Raw genomic sequence first — 18057 nt, forward strand, 5'->3', positions numbered from 1 at the left:
TTGTCATATAACTGTAACTACAATCTTATCTGTGAAACAAATTGCTATTAAAAATGTGATTTTAGCCAGACACAGTGGTTCACACCTGTGTAACCCCAACACTTTGGGAGGCCAAAGCGGGAGGATCACTTGAGCCCAGAAATTTGAGACCAGCCTGCACAATAAAGTGAAACTCCGTCTCTACAAAAAAAAATTAAAAATTAGCCTGACATACTGGCACACACCTGCAGTCCCAGCTACTCGGAAGGCTGAGGTAGAAGGATCACTTGAGCCTGGGCAGTCGAGGCTGCACAGAACCATAATTGTGCCACTGCACTGCAGTCTGGGTGACAGAGGAAGACCCCATCTCAAAAAGGAAGGAAGGCAGGCAGGAAGGCAGGAAGGCAGGAAGGCAGGAAGGCAGGAAGGCAGGAAGGAAGGAGGGAGGCAAGGAGGGAGGGAGAGAGGGAGGGAGGGAGGGAGGGAGGGAGGGAGGGAGAAAGGGGAGAGAGAGAGAGAGAGAGAGAGAAGAGGGGAGGGGAGGGGAGGGAAGGGGAGGGGAGAGGAGAAGAGAGGAGAGGAGAGGAGAGAGAAAGAGGAGAGAAAAAGAAAGAGAGAGAGGGAAAGACAGAAAAAGAAAGGGAGAGAGAAAGAAAGAAAGAAAAAGGAAAAGAAAAGAAAAGAAAGGAAAAGAAAAGAAAAGGAAAGGGAAAAGAAAAAGAAAGGCAGGCAGAAAGGCAGTAAGTCTGTTGATTGTATTTGCTTAGATTAGGAACTTTGATGAGACCACATGCTCTCATTTGGGCTCACCACATCTGAACAACTTCTAAATTACGATACATGGAAAAAAAGTCTCACCGAGGTTGGAGAAATATTTCCGGGTTGGAGACCCATCCCCGCCAGGGTCTTGGCGAGCTCCACCGCATTTACCCCACAGTTAGGGGCCACGTTCGCTTGACATCGAATGTGCACGTTCATTTTACATACTAGAGGGAAGAGGAAAACAGAATCCATGTTCAGAAAGGAACCAAGTCAACACGTGCTGCAACAGAGAACTTTAATAGCCTGAAAGATTATAACAGAGGAATTATACCAGCTGAACAGTATCATTTTCTCATAAAATTAAGCTCACACTAATAACAGTTCCTGACGTTTTATCTGTTTCTGTTTTCTGGAGAAGCAGAAAGCCAGGCATACTAAAGAATAATAGATTTTAAATACATTTTTTTCACCATGATTTGATGAAACCCATTCATCTAAATCACATGTAACAGTCATTGCTGACTTAGTAAGTTCTAATATAAAGATTAAAATGTTTATCACAGCGTCAATTCGCAGGCAATTAAATAACAAAGAATCATGTCAACTGTATTTTTTTCTGTCTCTCAATAGTGAAATAAAAGGTAGCAGTTTGAATGCCACATGTAGATCACTGTTCAAACAGGATGGAAATGGTGTTTCTACCAGAAAAACCTCTATCTGCAGCTTTCTTTCTCAGTATTGTGGTTGGGCAGCCCTCACAGCACAGAGATGGGCATCCTGTGAGCCTGTGGTTCTCAGCATTTGCAGCGTGTGGTTCTAACTGCTTCACAGTGGGGAAACGCAACTTTTAAAACTTTTTGAAGGTCAGAGTACAAATGGCAGTTGAAGAGGCGAGCAAAGCAAGCTAAGCTCCAGGGCACAGGAAGCTGCCTGGGGACGATGAAGGATCTGAGGCATTGTCAGCTGGAATAAATTCTGAGACAGTTTTTTGACATGGGCCCCGCTGATGGGAGGTGAAACTGAAGCGACAAGCGACACATTCCTGTTTTATGGAGTCAGTCCATCTTGGAAGCAGAGCCAGGTTTTGTGGGGCCTGAATTTACATAATTTAGGAAGCCCTCTTTAAGAAAAAGAACACCAAATCAAGTAGAGGGCTTTGGAAGGTGCCCTTGAGAGAGAGGAGCCCTGAGACTTCATTAGCTTCATGGGAAACCCCCCCCCTCAGGAAGACAGGTGTAAGACACACGAGCCCACAGAAGCCTTTCAAAACCACCACGTGACCATAAAAGCAAAAATCACAGGGGCCGGATCGCCGCAGGTGTGCTACCCTCAGGCCACCAGGGAGGAGGACAATGCAGATGAGCCCCGTGCGTGGCTCTGCACATTAGCAACAACCATGCAAGGCAGAAAGGGACTTCCCACTGGGCACCCAGACCCAGGTGAGATCATCACGCTAAGATCAAGCTGCACCTGGACCAATGTCCTACAAGTTATCCACGAGCTGGCTACCGTTTTGGTTTTATGAGAAAAAAATTATTAAATGGTGTTCTCCAGAGATAGAAGAATGTACCCTTCTTAAAGACAAGTGACTGGTCCCTTTTTGTTGACAGAAGCAGGCTGCATAAGTCCAAGCAGTCAATGGAAGTTGTCTGGCTATACTCAATGCCAGTTCTACCTCCCCATTGCTCTCCTCAACTGGCAACTTGGGGTGTGTCTGATAAGGAAGGCGTCAGGTGCACCCCACGGCAGACAGATCATTACATTTCCATGCGAGATGGCTCAAGGCCAACAGCTCCCTAACTCCTAGCAGGACAGGGATCAGCTCTCACCTGCTCAGAGCCTTTGCTAGGGCCAAAGCTCCAAACTCTCACTCCACTGGGCACAGCTGGTCAGATCCAAGCTCACAAGCAAGGCTTTATCTTCCTTCATGCTACCCCTGTCTCCAATCTCTATCAGAGTCCTCTTTCACAAGACCCAGGGCAGCTCTTCTTATGCTGTGACAACTCAATTCCTGCTGATTTCTGGTGAGATCATCAGATCCATTCTCCTGCCATTTCTTACTCTTAATCCAACCTTCTCATCTGGCCATCTTACCTCCTTACCTCCTCCTACCTTCCATTTCTTTGAAATTTTTATTTATTTATTTTCTTTTTAGTGTCTCACCTCACTCAATCATCTTCCATTTCTGACTAAGATCCCATCTTTTTCTCTTCCAGACACCTACTAAAATACAGTGTCTGGCCTGTATTTGTCAGCTAGCGAGCTAGATCATTGAATGTAACATTTGACTTCATGTCCTGTGGTTAGAAAATGTTGGCATCATATGAAGTTCTCTTTACATGCCTGACAAGAAACACGTAAGTTTAAAATGACTAAGATGTTAATTTACAACATATCTAAAATCATCGGTTCTAGGACACATTCTGAGCCCACAGAATTCTGAAAGCTTGGGGCATAGTGTTCCCATGAAGAGGTGGGTACCCAGCACCTCAGCATCTCACTTTTACACTGAAGTCCTTGTCGCATTATTCCCCAGAGCAGTGAGCCACAGTGATCGCAGAATGTTGGCACTTTGTAGTTGTGGATGCTGAACTTGTGTGGGATGTTGATCCCGAACCTCTGTTCTGCAATCTGTAAAAAAGGAAATAAAGGGACAAGTGCTAAAATGCCATACCAACATCTTTTGTAAAAACTGTAATAGGAGCCCATCAAATGCAAAGTGTTACTATGACACCTGAGCTAGATATATTATTTTACTGTACTCGGCCCTGATTAATTACTCAGGTCTTACTAACCAGACTAAACACATTTTCTAATGAACAGGACAAGACAGAAATGTGGGAAACACATTTTAGATCATTCGCCATTTTGAGAAATAGAAATTAATATTTTCACTTCATCTTTCATATTCAGGCCATATTTCTCTCCTTGCCAATTCCCTAACACCCCCATCTATTTTCCAGAACCCTTTAACTTCAGGATTAAATGGGTCTTTTACGCACTATATATACTTGCTATCACTATAAGTTCTTCCAGACATTGTGTCACGGGGGGAAAAATAAAGAGACTCAGAAGCCATGGAACCACAGAAGGAATTTATTCCAAAGTGACATTAAAGTAACTACTTATTCAGTCCTTCCAGCCTTTCTTTGCCTGGCATTTGCAATCTGACAATCTGAGTTAAATCTCAGTTTCCAGCAAATAATTCCACTAGGCATGTACTCTGCAGTTCATACCACAATTTGATGCTATAACAACAGACCCATGCATGACAAGGAGTAGGGTAATCATTACTCCTCTTGAAACTTCTCTGGCCTCTTTCTTGGAAAAGCTGTGGTTTATAGCTCTAGGTATACTCTTTAGCAATCCTATATGTGTACTGTAAAGAACCATTGTGTTCCAGAGTCATTCTTCCAATGCCTCTGCAAACCTACTGCTAAGTGTCAGCAACACTCCATTTGCTTTTACCTCCAGAATTTAAAATGTATGCCTGTTGCAGATGAATGCAATATGCATGGCAAGAATGATGCTGAAGCTTACACACACACACACACACACACACACACACACACACACACACACACAGAGAGAGAGAGACAGACATCTTCCCTGAAATTTCTTAAGAGGCTGGAGAAAGCCAGCAATCTTTTTACTTAAGAAGTGTAATTTACAGTTATTAACATATGTGTCACATCAATTTTATGTTGTTTAACTTACCAAAACTGTGTGAGGGTAACACTGATCCTGTTTTAAGACTGAGGCAAAGAGAGATTGTAGGCCTTGCCTCAGCTCATAGAGAAGATGGCTAACAGAGGCTGGATTCAGCATTCAAATCCAGGCTGTCAGATGCCAAGTTCAGGGCTCCTTTCACTCTGCCAAAAGTCTCTCTAAATGAGTAGAATCAATCCATATAGCTTATACCCAGCCAACCACTAATGGGGTCCTCGCAAAGGAGGGATGATGCCACATAAGTACAGAAATACAAATGCCATAATTAAAAAAGAGAGAGAGAGAGAAATTTCTATTCTAATACCACCCTTGGCTTCAAAGAATGTGGAAGGGAAATGGCAGGGGGAGGAAAGCAGAGGCTGGGGGACGGGGAGAAGGAAAGAGGGGGAGGAAAGGAGGAAGGGAGGGAGGGAGATGGCGGCACACAGCACACACAATATACATACACACTTAATCAGCAAACTGCTATCTTCTTACCTTTGAATCCACTTTGTTAATATTGTTTTGGCAAGTACAGGCTGTAACAATTAGATGATGGCAGCGTTTATGGACGACACAGGTGCACACTAGGAAATTAAATCCAGCAATTATACATTGATCAGAAGCTCACAGTCCAGCCAGTTACAGCAGAGTCAACCAGGGTTGCACCGTGCCAACAAGACTAGACTCGTCTGGCCCACATGACAGCAGCTGGTACGCCCATCCTTCCTATCGCCTTTGCCACCATCCTAACACAGACCTTTGCTCAGGCTCAAACTATCCATTATCAAGTCCTGGACTTATTTCTTCCTTCCTGACTTTATTCCATCCTGCACCCACCACCAGAGGACTCTTCTAACACTCTAGTCCTGTCCCCATAATCAAAAACCTTCCATGGTAATTCACTGCTGATCAGCAAAGTTCAAATATCCCACCCAGGTTCCAGGCCCTCCAGAGGCTGCCCCAAGCTGCCTGTCACCTTTCTTCTATGGGATCTACTTGTTCCAGTAAAACGACATGGGTTGCTCTTCCTGGAGCACATCTGCACCCTTCCAACAAACTATCAATGCCCTTTCCTCTCCCTGGGATATCTTTTTTGCCTATCAACTAACTAAATCTTAAGTTTAGGACAAGATGTAACTCAAAAAATGTCTCTTCCATGAAAATACTCTACCCCTACCTGCACTTCTAGACTGAAACCACCTGCCCTCCTCTGATCTCCCACAACCCTTAGCCTGCCCCCTCATTTCAAACCTTCCACCCAGCCTTGTAATGCCCTCCGAATTCCCTGCATGACGCCTTGAACAGAGGAGGCATTCAGTAAATGTTTGCTGAATGGCTTAATCAACTGTTGAAATATTTAGAACTTTCTGAATAACGTTTTTTTCATTCTCATCTAGGTAAGTGATACAGCACAGATAGTCGAGCTTGTCATCAAAGGATAAACACACGCAATGAAGCAGTATAAAAATATACATCATCTTAAGATCTTTCAAGACATGTGGAAGGTTTTAGGATTAACTACATAAGGAGAGGTGACATGTCAGCAAATAGCATTATACCTTAAAACAAATTTAGCTTTCATCAGATTCAGTTCTCAGGAGAACCAAATTGAAAGTGCCCAGAGAACTGGTTTTTTTATATGAGGGGATCTCAAAACCATCCTTTACACAGAAAGACTTTATTTTTTGAGGTATTTGGTTTTTTCCTGGTTAGCTTGGTAAAGGCTTACCAATTAATCTTTTCAAAGAATCAGCACTTGATTTCATGGATTTTTTTCTGTTGTTTTCCTATTTTCAACTTCACTGATGTCTGTTCTAATTGTATTATTTCTTTTCTTATGCTCACTTGAGGCTTAAATTTATCTTCCTTCTTTAGTTTCCTAAGTGGAAATTTCAAATCTTGGTTTTAGATCTTTCTTCTTTCCTACTTTATGCATTTAATGATATACATTCCCATCTGAGCACTGCTTTTGCTGTATCACACATATTTTTATAAGTTATATTTTCATTTTCACTTGACTCAAAATATTTTTTATGTTCTCTTGAGTCTTCTTCTTTGACCCATGTGTTACTTAGAATGTAACGTTTAACCTTCAAATATTTGGGGGTTTTCCAGCTATCTTACAGTTATTGATTTCTAGTTTAATTCCATTGTGGTCTAAGAAGATACTGTTTATGGTTTCTCTTGTTTTAAATTTGGTAAGGTATGTTTTATGGCCCAGAATGTGGTCTATGTTGGTAAATGTTCCTTGTGAGCCCGAGAAGAATGTGAAAACTGCTGTTTTTGGACGGAGTATTCTATAAATGTCAATTTCACCTAGTTGTGATAATGCTGTGTAGATCACCTATATCCCTATTGATTTTCTGCCTGCTGGATCTATCAGTTACTGAGATATCGAAGTCTCCAACTATAGAAGTGGATTTGTTCATGTCTCCTTGTGATTCTATCAGTTTGTCTCATGTATTTTGATGCCTGTTGTTAGGTACATACATACATGTTAAAAATTGTTATGTACTACTACACTGGTCTTTAAATAAAACAAAACTTAAATAAAAACATTAAGTTTTCTTGGAAAACTGACCCTTTTGTTGCTGCCCCCTCTTTATTCCTGATAATTTTCCTTGTTCTGAAGTCTGCTCTGTCTGAAATACCTATGCCAGTTTGCTTTTGATCAGCGTTAGAATGGCATACCTCTCTCCAACCAGGCATTTGGTTTTATACGCCTTAGGGAGATATCACCAAAGTAGTGTCTGCATGTCTCCTAACTAATAGTCTTTACTGCTCTTTACATAGCAGGTGACCCACTGAAAATCAGGCCATCAAATATCCAGGCACTATACGCCAAAGTGAAAAAGAAAATAACAATAGAGATGTATCATACATCCCATGTTTTAAACTCAAAACCATAATCTTGTTTATTCAGAGCTTCTCAACTTATCTTGGTGTGCATAAGATGGGCTACCACGCGCTGCAGGGCATATTCCTGTGCTCACAGGCCCACGCCACAAAGGGATAGTGATTCCGGCTTGTGAACTGTCTTTTCACTTGGGACTGAGATTAACAGCATACAGGTCAATTACTGCTGTCATATTGTTTATACATTTGTTTTTTTCCAAACTTTGAAAGTTCAGTGGAATTGTTCATACATAGTAAAGTCAAAATTAGATCCAACAGCATGTCTTATTCAGTTCATCCAAGGGAAGTAATGTTTTACCTCACCTCTTCCAGAAGAGAAGGTGAGATTTTCTTATCCACATGTAGGCTACTGCTCTAGGATATGTGGTGCCATTCTATCAATCATCCACATAGTGAAATGGGTCCCATGTGTATAAGCTATGTGATGATACTCATGCCAAAGGTTAAGGGGGACCCAAATGACAGGTAAGCCTGATTGGTCCGGCCACATCACCGGACTGAGGGCTCTTCATCCATTCCTGCCATTGTATTTCATTCCAATTATGCTAGAAACAGTAGTACATTGGTTTCGTCTTAGATTGTGAAAAATAAATGTAACATGTAGTAACTTACAAGATCACTGACAGCTTAACTTTGAACATTTCTTACTTTTTTTTTGAAATCATAAAATTTCAAAAAACAACTTGGAAAATAGCTTATGTTCCCGGAAAAAGAGAAAACAACCATGTGCTACTTTTCACCCCTAACAATTATCAATAGGATTGTAAAAAACAAAAGTGTATCTTCAAAATTTAAGAGTATGCTCACAAAATCACATTACCGTTTAGTACTCTCATGTTATTGCAGAGACAAAACTTTAAACAATGAAACTTTATTAGGTAGCCTGGCTTTAGAAATAAAAACATCCTCTCTACATTGTATAAAATATGGCCAAGATCTAACCAAACTGTATCTACTAGGGGGCTTCCTTTGACCTACAGAGAGTTATTTATCACAAAACTAAGGGAAGAGACTCTGTTTTCTCTTGGTATAATCATTTTTTAAACATAGGAACAAAATGAAACATGGTTTTAAAAACATTTCCTTACCTTGGCACTGATAACCCTGTTTCCCAAACACTCCCCTGTTGAAGAGAAGAAAACGACCATCAGTCAAAGATTTCAGCAATAAGCCTCTTATAGTCCTTAAGGAAAACAAATTTCATCCTCTCCTCCTTTATGAAAACTACAATTTCAGGGAAGAAGCAAAGACGACGTGCTTTCTGAGCCATTGTTTGTTACTATGAGACACAAAGAAAAAATCATGTGATGGATTAGAATGTGCTGTATGATACAAATGGGTGGATCACAACCATTCCCATTCCGTCTGCCTCCACGGCAATTTCCTAAGTCCTCAGTGGCAATAAATCCTCATCTGTACGTGTGATTAAGCCTTGGCCTGAGGAGTTCCCACCTTACTCTCTCTCACATAAAGATGTACAGATGCTGAAGTAAACAGACACAGATACACTGTGGAAATGCACAGATGAGTCTACTGCAGCTGCCTGTCCCAGGGGACCTGCCCTTGTCCCTGTGTCCACAGGTGGGCAGAGGTCCCCTGGAGTCCACAGGTGGGCAGAGGTGCCGCCACAATATACCCTTCAGGCTCACCACTTCCATCTTTGTCTCTCCTGAATATATTCTACGGGTGATGGTGATGGTAACATTGGGAGTATTATCATTCTCATGAACAAAGACCACAGTAACTAAGCCCATAGGATGTGCCAGGCACTGAGCCAAGCGGCTGATATATACTGTTTCGTTTAATCCTCACAAAAAGCCATGGGAGGCAGCACACAAAATAACATGGTTAAGAGCACAGACTCTGAAGCCAGAAGGCCTGATCCTTTGAGCCACAGTTTCCTCATCCATAAAAGGGACTAATGATAACAGTTCCTACTGCACAGGGCTCTAATGAAGATTAAAAGTTGTAATATAAAATGCTCAGAATAGTGCCTGGCCCTTTAAGTACTATATGAAAGTTTATTATACAAGTAAAATAAGATTGTTGTCTCTATTTTGCAAATGAAGAGACATTGACAGGCTACATAACTTGCCTAAGTCACACACCCAGTTGGTGATGAGACTGGATGTCAGAGTCCATACTCTTAACCATATATATTAATATATACACCAATATTTTAAGTGTATGTGAGAGAGAGAGTATGAGTGTGAGGGTGTGTGGGTGTGGGGGAGGGAGGCGTTAAAGGTTAGTTGGGTGCAGTTAATGTTTCTTTGGTGGAAAAAAGTCAGTGAAATGATCAAATAAGTTTCCATTACAAATGTCAGTTCAGGTCAGGGGCCATCACCACTAATGCCTACAGGGGCCTAGCAGGTCATGTAAAAGAAACAGAAAGGTGTGACATGAAATACACTGCAACACGCAAGCACCCTTAGGTCACAAGTGAGAGAACCATGGAGAGGTGGGGCTGCGGCTAAGTCGAGCGCAGCCTGATGCAAAGAGGAAACATGAGCTCAAAAACACCAGGGCTGCTAATTCCCCCCTCCCCCCCAAAAAAAGTAATAGAATTTTTTTCCTAAATACAATAAATGTTATGACACATTTGTTGGCTTCATATCTATAGCCAGTTTAGGGTCTCAAAACTTGTTTCTTGATTAAAAATGTCAGAAGTATTAACTAGCCCTAGGTTCTGACTGTTGAAGATACAAAATCCAAAGTAATCACAGAAACCAAAATACAAAGTAATTGACCAACATTCAGAAACTGCTCTGACCCAAGGGCTTCTGCCTTCATTAAACAAAATAATTAAAGCTGACAACAAAAACATACTTCTCCTTTCATGCTACCAAAATGTTTTCTCCTTCTGAGATGGGTGTCTGAGGGCATCTTGCTTTCTTCCCTTTCCAAATAAATATGCTTAATTTATCATTAAAGATAACTACTGCTTAAATTTATTTTACATTTGCCACTGCGACTGAGACTTAAGCTTCAGTTGCATATCTAGTAAGATATTGCCCCAAATCTCTAGAATTTCTTAATGTTGAATCATCTTAGTTACTAATTGCCAGGGATTAGATTATAGTATATGATCACTGAAGGCTATTATCTTCTGCTACATACCAAGAAGCTGAAGACTACTTTGTGTTTAGTTTTCTTGCAACCATGAATTTCCATAAGTCATTATGTGACTCATGCCTTCTTAAAGCAATACAGTTGATTATTCTTTGGTCCTTAGGGGCTGATTATCCAATTTACTGATTGTCTATTTATTGACTTACTAGCTTTTTTGTCTGATTTATGCTTTTTGACCAGTTTAGGATTCATTAGCATCTTTACCAAGATGATTTTAAAAAGAAATAATATCTAAAACTTGGATCTGTAAATTATTTAGGTGTTTTTGCAATGGAGATTTAAATTACTGGATCAACATATTAGAGTAAGAGGCAAAAATCAGATCCCAAAAGAACTCTTAAATAATCATGCATTCTGCTGAAGTCATACATCATCAGAGGAAGCCTATTAGAGAGAAGCTCTGAGGAGGACGGAAGTCAGGGAACTCCTTACCAGATAAACTCCCTGCAGTGAGAGCAGTAGGTGGGCTGCCTCAGATAGGTGGCCATGAACTTGTGTCCATTGATCTGGTGGACTCGCCTTCGCATAGCCCTTTGGCGCTTCCTGGTAAAATGTTTGAAGATCCGGTCTCTCTGGAGAGTAGCTATATATTAAAAGGAAGGAAAAAAAGAATAAGATGTAAGGAACCTAACGCACCTAATAGATGAGAAAGTTTGATAGTTCAAGTACTCCCCAAATTATTTTTTCTTTCTTCAAGATCTAAAACATCCCCCCCAAAATCATTATGGTTTCCTAATAGGACTCTTGTTTTTTTTTTTTTAAGACAGGATCTCATATTGTCACCCAAGTTGAAGTGCAGTGGCTCAATCACGGCTTACTGCAGCCTCGAACTCTCAGGCCCAAGTGATGCTCCTACCTCAGCATCTCAAGGTGCTGGGACTTCAGGCATGCACCACCATACCCAGCTAATTAAAAAAAATCTTTTTTTATAGAGATGGAGGTCTCACTATGATGCCACAGCTGATCTACAACTCCCAGGTTCAGGTGATCCTTCTGTCTTGGCCTCCCAAAGTTCTGGGATTACAAGTCTGTGTCACCGCACCCAGTCATGTGGCTTTTTAAGGTTAGACCTATGCAAACCCCTGAGATGCCCACTGCCGGGTTATAACTGGCTATCATGGGCCAATCTCTTGCAGCACAGACCAAGGGTTTCCCAGGATTCTGACAGGGCAGTATGTGACATCAACATGGTCTCCTAGCTCCAGTCTGGCTGTCTGTGACCTCACGTCTATCTATGGGGCTGTAAGCATTTCTCATTATTCTTCTTTAATTCTGGTATCCTCGCACACTGAATGGGGGAATCGCCCACAGCACAGACTATGAGAGCTCTGTCCAAAAGCCATTGGTACAGGACCACCTCTGCTAACCTGGAATAGGTAGCAATTAACCTGGAATAGGTGCAAAATTCTTTTTCTAACCTCATGCCTTTAAAACAGTGGTTTCTAATCTGAGGACTCTGAAACTGCATCATTATGTCTTCCAAATAATTATACTAGAAGTTTTCTAGTGTATGCAGAGACTTGTGATTAATAAAATATAGCTTATTTCCTCAATAATGCTTTAATCATTGAAACAAAGGAAATTTAAGAAATCATGAAAGAATAATTTGCTAAAAAAATTTTAAACCCTGGAAGAGACAGAAGATTTCAAAGATAATCTCAGATACCTGTTAAAAAGGAAATTATAGAACAATAAGAAAACACAGAAAAATATTATACTCCTAGGATAAGATAAGGATAATAAAATTTGGCCGGGTACAGTGGCTCATGTCTATAATACCAACACCTTGGGAGGCTGAGGCAGGAGGACTGCTTCAGTCCAGGAGTTCAAGGCCACCCTGGACAATATAGTGGCCTGTCTCTTAAAAAAAATTTAAAAAGGGATAATAAACTCTAAAGCCATCGAAAGTTCACAGATTTGCAATTTAAGAAATTTAAACTTCTATCTGGCAAAAAAATACAAAGCAGAAAGTTGAAAGAAATAAACTGAGGAGAGGACTTATAACACATGACAAAGGGTTACTATTTATAATACACAGACATCAATTAAAAAAAAGATGAACAATCCAGTAAAAATGGGGCAGAGGATGTGAAGCGGCAATTCCTAAAACTGTAAGTGCAAACAGCCAATAACCATGCCAAGATGTCCAATCCTACCCAAGATGGACACATAAGAACCAGAAACTAAATCACATTTTTACCTCTTAGGTTGGCAAATACTTAAAAGGATTGCTAAAGTGTCCTTTTTCACAAGGATGAAGTGAAACAGGCACCCCCATCCTGTTGGTAGGAGTATAAACCGGGCTCCAGTCCTGGCCCTACCACACCAGCTCTCTTTTTCTTGCTAAGCCTCAGGGTTCCCATCTAGAAACCAGGTGGCCCCTTCCTCCTAGGGATTTCCCAAGGACTGAATCAGGTAACACATTCAAAGAGCTTAGCACAAAGCTAGGCACATCACAGCATTCAAAAACAAAAAAAAAATGCAGTTATTTAGGGCAAGCGCAGTGGCTTACATCTTTAATTCCAGAAATTTGGGAGGCTGAGGTGGGAGATCACTTGAGCCTAGGAGCTGGAGACCAGTCTGGGCAACATAGTGAAACTCTTTTTCTACCAAAAAAAAAAAAAAAAAAAAGCCAGGTGTGTGCCTGTGGTCTCAGCTACTAGGGAGAAGCACTTGAGCCCAGGAGGTTGAGGCTACAGTGAGCCATGATTGCACCTCTGCACTTCAGCTGGGCAACAGAGCAAGACCTTCTCTCAAAAAAAAAAAAAAAAAAAAAAAAAAAAAAAAAAAAAAGAAAAAAAGAAAAGAAAAGCAAGAAAAAAAGTAATTATTTCAATAATAATTTTTGTGGAGACCAATGTGACAACACCTGTCAAAGAAATTGGAGTCAATAGATCTCAAAGAGTGAAATGCAGAAAGAGTCAAAATGAATTTGGCTAAGACACCAACATCTTCAGAGATTTCAGCACAGTTAAAATCATACCTGCCTCACTTTTTGTTTGGAGGTAGGTGTAATCTTTGGCAAACGGCCTAGTTACTTTCCTTCTTAAGTTTCCCATATGTCTCAAGAAGATAAAGATGCCCCTGTCATCCACCCCGTGGGAACAGTGTCATAACCAATACCCTGACAGGTTCTAAGGACTGCATAAGAACAGAAGTTACTACACTACACTGCCTTCTTCCATGCACGATACTTCTAGAAGTCATTTAGAAACCACGAAGTGAACAGATTTTAACATTCCTTTGCTTGCAGATGACAAAATTAGGCTAATGGTATCACTCTCTATCTAGCCTCTGTTTTCACCAGCCTGAGACCCAGCTCAATACTGGCCAAAGCAAAACTTGTATTGAATTATTAATAGTAAACACTTATCATACATAGATGCAAATTAAGTTCTCCCTGAGGATCTAATTACCAAGAATTAACTTTTTTAATCCCTTAATACTACAAAGATTCGTTAAAATGCCAGTTCACTTACATGTTTAATATTTCATGAATTGAATCCTATTTTTTTCCTTAACAGCTATTGCCACTGCAATTTTCCAGTTGATTCCTTATAACCAGAGGAGGATTCAGGAAAAAACTGCATGCCAATCATTTCTTGCTGCCTTCACTCCTGACTTTTCACCTTCTTAAACTGCCCTTCCCTCTTTTCTTCCAACCATTAAGAGTTAAATTAGACTTAACCTATCTGCCTCGGAGCTTGAGCAACCTCCCCCAAATCCTAAAGCTGGGTGACATGCTAACCCACTGTTCCCACAGCAGCCTGGGAGCGCACCTCAATCTGTTCTCTCACAACCTGGGGCCGTGTCTCTTTCACTCCTGCCCCAGGCACGTCCCATGCACTTTTATACAGCGACATGGACAAACTTCACTCTGCCCTTTTACATTATTTTGCACGTGTGCCTCTTTGTTTAGAAAACAAGCATACACACTCACGCACCTACACACACACCTGGGAGTTTGCAAGACATTTAGTCACATAAAGAAAACTGGGGCCCCCATGGCTTCCAATGACTTTCAGTCACCATGTTCTAGACTGCTGCCATGAACAAAAGGAAACAGCTCTCCTCTTGCACTCTTTTTGCCTACAGACTCCAACCCCAATTCACCATCGGAATGCAGAGGGAACTTCCTCATTGTTTGCACTGCCTCCTGTTTATTTAGGACTGAGTTAAAAGGACTCAAAACACGCTACTGAATACTATGGTGCTTAAATCAACCAGGGCTTTGAGAAATCTCTCAGATCATATTTTAGTTAGACACGTCAGGCAACCCTAACATGCTCTGCAGCCAAAACTTGCATCACAACTTCTGTTCGGCTCCTTAGGTGCTCAATGGCTCTAAATAAATAGAAAGCTGGCTCTGTGCCCCGGCACAAAAATTCACATTCCAGTCTCCAGAGGGGTGCTGGCCTGGAGCCCTGATCTGCCTCACCAGGAGTGGGTTTTGAAAAGCCACCCATCCACAGGGTACATAGTAATTATGTCAAATATAATGAAGATTAACTATTCTAAACTGAAACTCCATCTCTTCTGAACTAAAATTATATTTCCTAAAACTGGACTGTCATCCCATGCTCGTTTTGAGAACTTTAGAAAGCGCAAGTGACTAGGAGTCTCCACACAACCCCAGGGTAAGTTTTCATTTGCAAAAAGTTGCACTGGACTGAAACTTGTGTTGGTCATGTGAGGCCTCTGTGGAGGAGGAATTTGTCTCTGAGAATTCCTATTCTCTTGCTGGGATTCTGTAAACTGTTTCAACTTTATCTCAAAAACAGTAAATACATCACACTCTTTGGCCTTTTGTTCTATCTGCCTGAATTTATGGTTTTATATTCCAGCAGCAGAAATATATATTTGAAGGTACTTCTAAAACATGCCAACATGGGGCAAACGCATGGATCACAGCTCCTCATTTTTAAAATGATTGTAAGCAAATTAAATCAGAGAAAATTTCTGGCATGGCACTTTTCGGTTTCCAGAATTACTGGCATAAAATGCACAGAGAATATAACTTCAATTCAGTGTAAAATACGATTTAACTCAAGTTTAGTTTGCCTAATAGCAAAAGCGCTGTGGTTTACTAAGACCTGCGGCTTATCTTTAAGGGGGCTACACTGAGAAGACAGAACAGCCTTCTATATGACGACAGACAAGAGAGTTTGGTGGTTGAATCTGTGGAATCTGGAGCCTGGGGTGTAAAGACTGCTTCTCCTCTTATAAGCTCGGTGGCCCTGGGCAAGTTGTTTAACGTCCTATGCTTCAGTTTCCTCATCTATAGAACATAAACAGTGTGTTCCTCATAGGGCCATTGGAGGACTCGATAAGTTAATAAGTACAGCATAATTAGAGAAGTACCCGACAGGTAGTAACTTACCCAGTATAACTGTGAAAACCCTTACTTCACACTACCCTAGAGTTCCAGGAATAGAAAGGATTTTTTTTTTTTTTTTTTAAGAGACAGGGTCTTGCTATGTTGTTCAGGCTGGTGTCGAACTCCTGGGCTCAAGTGATCCTCCTGCTTCGGCCTCCCAAACTGCTGGGATTATAGGTGTGAGCCACCGCACCTGGCCGATAGAAAGGATTTTTAATTCAAGTGTCTATTGTCTAGAAGAAGAATGAATACCTAGGATTGAGGCCTAGAGAAGTTAATGTACCCGAGATACATTTAGCTAGCTTGTGCTAGAACTGAAATTAAAATCTTCCACACACCCTGCACTGTGCCCTTTATTAACACCAGGTCTCCTGGTATCCCTGGAAAGTAATACATTTTCTAGTGAGGAAACTGAAACTAACAGGAAGGTTAAGTGAGGTCAAGCAGTCAATGACAGAAGTGAGGATGCCAGACTCTGTTGACTATTGTTGAACTACTGGATATACTACCAAATGTCTTTTTTCTTCTTCCTGAGATATTTGTTTTATCATTTGTACACATGGGAGAAAACAACTGTGAGAAAAACAAACAGAAAAATCTTAGAGTTAACCAAAAGCTACTAATCAAGAAAGAACCAGAAAATATTATGCGGTTTATATCCCCGGAAGGTAATGAGGTAAGGTAGCAAGAGAATTTTGCTTAACATCATCAAAAAAACTGAATAAGCAACTACCTGCATAAAAAATGATGCATAAAAATGTAAACAGAGATGATGATGATACCTGAGACAATAATGACATAAACAGAGATTAGGACATGTGTTAAACAAATGCCTGACTTAAGTTAACTAACTTAAGTTGTAAATACCCATTTAAATGGGTATTTGCAACAAACACACACCACCAGTGGGTGACAGTGACATGGGCACTGAGCGAAGAAATTACAGGAGTTGCAGATCTAGTCCTCTAACTAATTAAGGAAGACTTCTAGGTTAGCAATCTTTGGAAAAGAGGAAGGAGAACTTGGTGAATTAGAACAGGGAGAAGGTACCAGGAATTTTGTGCCAGCACCTGTGATAAAGACTGCAACAAAAGGTTTTGGTATTTAAAAACAGCAGCAAGGCTGGGTGTGGTGGCTCATGCCTGTAATCCCAGCACTTTAGGAGGCTGAGGTGGGCAGACAACCTGAGGTCAGGAGTTCAAGACCATCTGGCTAACATAGTGAAACCCAATCTCTATTAAAACTACAAAAATTAGCCAGGCGTGGTTGCGGGCGCCTGTAATCCTAGCTACTCAGGAGGCTGAGGCAGGAGGACTGCTTGAACCTGGGAGGCAGAGGTTGCTATGAGCTGAGATCACACCATTACACTCCAACCTGGGCGACACAGTGAGACTCCATCTCAAAAAAATAAGTTGAAAAAAAAATGGCAGCAAAAGCCCCCTCAATGTCACTAGCAGTACAGAATCCTCTGTGTTTTTTGAAAACAGCTTAACTATGTAACTCATAGTTATTTCCAAACTCAGATAAAGTGATTGGCCTCACTGTATTAGACCCACATCTCACTGTGGAGACCCAAATCAACGGGTGCTACACATTTCTCAGGGCTTTGGTTCCCCCCGAGGAATCTCAGCCCACACAAACACCAACCATCCTGCAAACTAAATAGGATGGCAAAAGAAGGAGAGGAAAATAATTTGTTACTAGACTGACTCTCTTGAGTAGGACGTACAGCTCATAGCACCCACACAAGCTGAACCCATGCTCACTCATCACTCAGCCTCCTCTGCCAGCAGAACAGTGATTAGAACAGAATGTTGTATGTGAGCATCTGCAACAGGGCCCAAGTTCCAACCAGAACCACGAGAAAAGCCTCTCACCACATCAGGATGGGAGAAGAGTCCTGACCTCCCATTTTCCTCTCATCATCATCTTTCCTTTTTCATGTGTGTGATCTGTGCAAACTCCAAAGTATAAACTCTCCCCTTCTCAGTCCTTGAAGAAAGAGGACTTGGCTCCAATAACAGCTCTGGTTCCTCTCTCTACAATCCTCTTTCTTAGTCTCGTTCACTGGCTTTTCTCTTCCACCCCGTTTTTAAATATGTGTATGCCCCAAGGTTCCCTGCATACCATGCTTCTAGTCTTTCTGGATGTTCATTCATCAACTGCCTGTACACTGAGGA

General features: G+C 41.2%; 1 protein-coding gene across 2 annotated transcripts in view; it reads right to left on the bottom strand.

The window, feature by feature from the left end:
* The window catches only part of PRKCH (protein kinase C eta), a 233165-nt gene that overhangs the window by 97840 nt on the left and 117268 nt on the right, over window positions 1–18057 (bottom strand). For both annotated transcript variants that reach the window (XM_050797765.1, XM_050797766.1), the window contains exons 3-7: window positions 10933–11083; window positions 8457–8491; window positions 4948–5036; window positions 3243–3372; window positions 838–965 (exon numbers count right to left, since the gene is read on the bottom strand). In XM_050797765.1, the coding sequence (XP_050653722.1) occupies window positions 838–965; window positions 3243–3372; window positions 4948–5036; window positions 8457–8491; window positions 10933–11083 (533 nt within the window). The remainder of the gene's footprint in view (window positions 1–837; window positions 966–3242; window positions 3373–4947; window positions 5037–8456; window positions 8492–10932; window positions 11084–18057) is intronic.

This window comes from Macaca thibetana, chromosome 7 (genome assembly GCF_024542745.1).
Source record: "Macaca thibetana thibetana isolate TM-01 chromosome 7, ASM2454274v1, whole genome shotgun sequence".
Taxonomy (NCBI): domain Eukaryota; kingdom Metazoa; phylum Chordata; class Mammalia; order Primates; family Cercopithecidae; genus Macaca; species Macaca thibetana.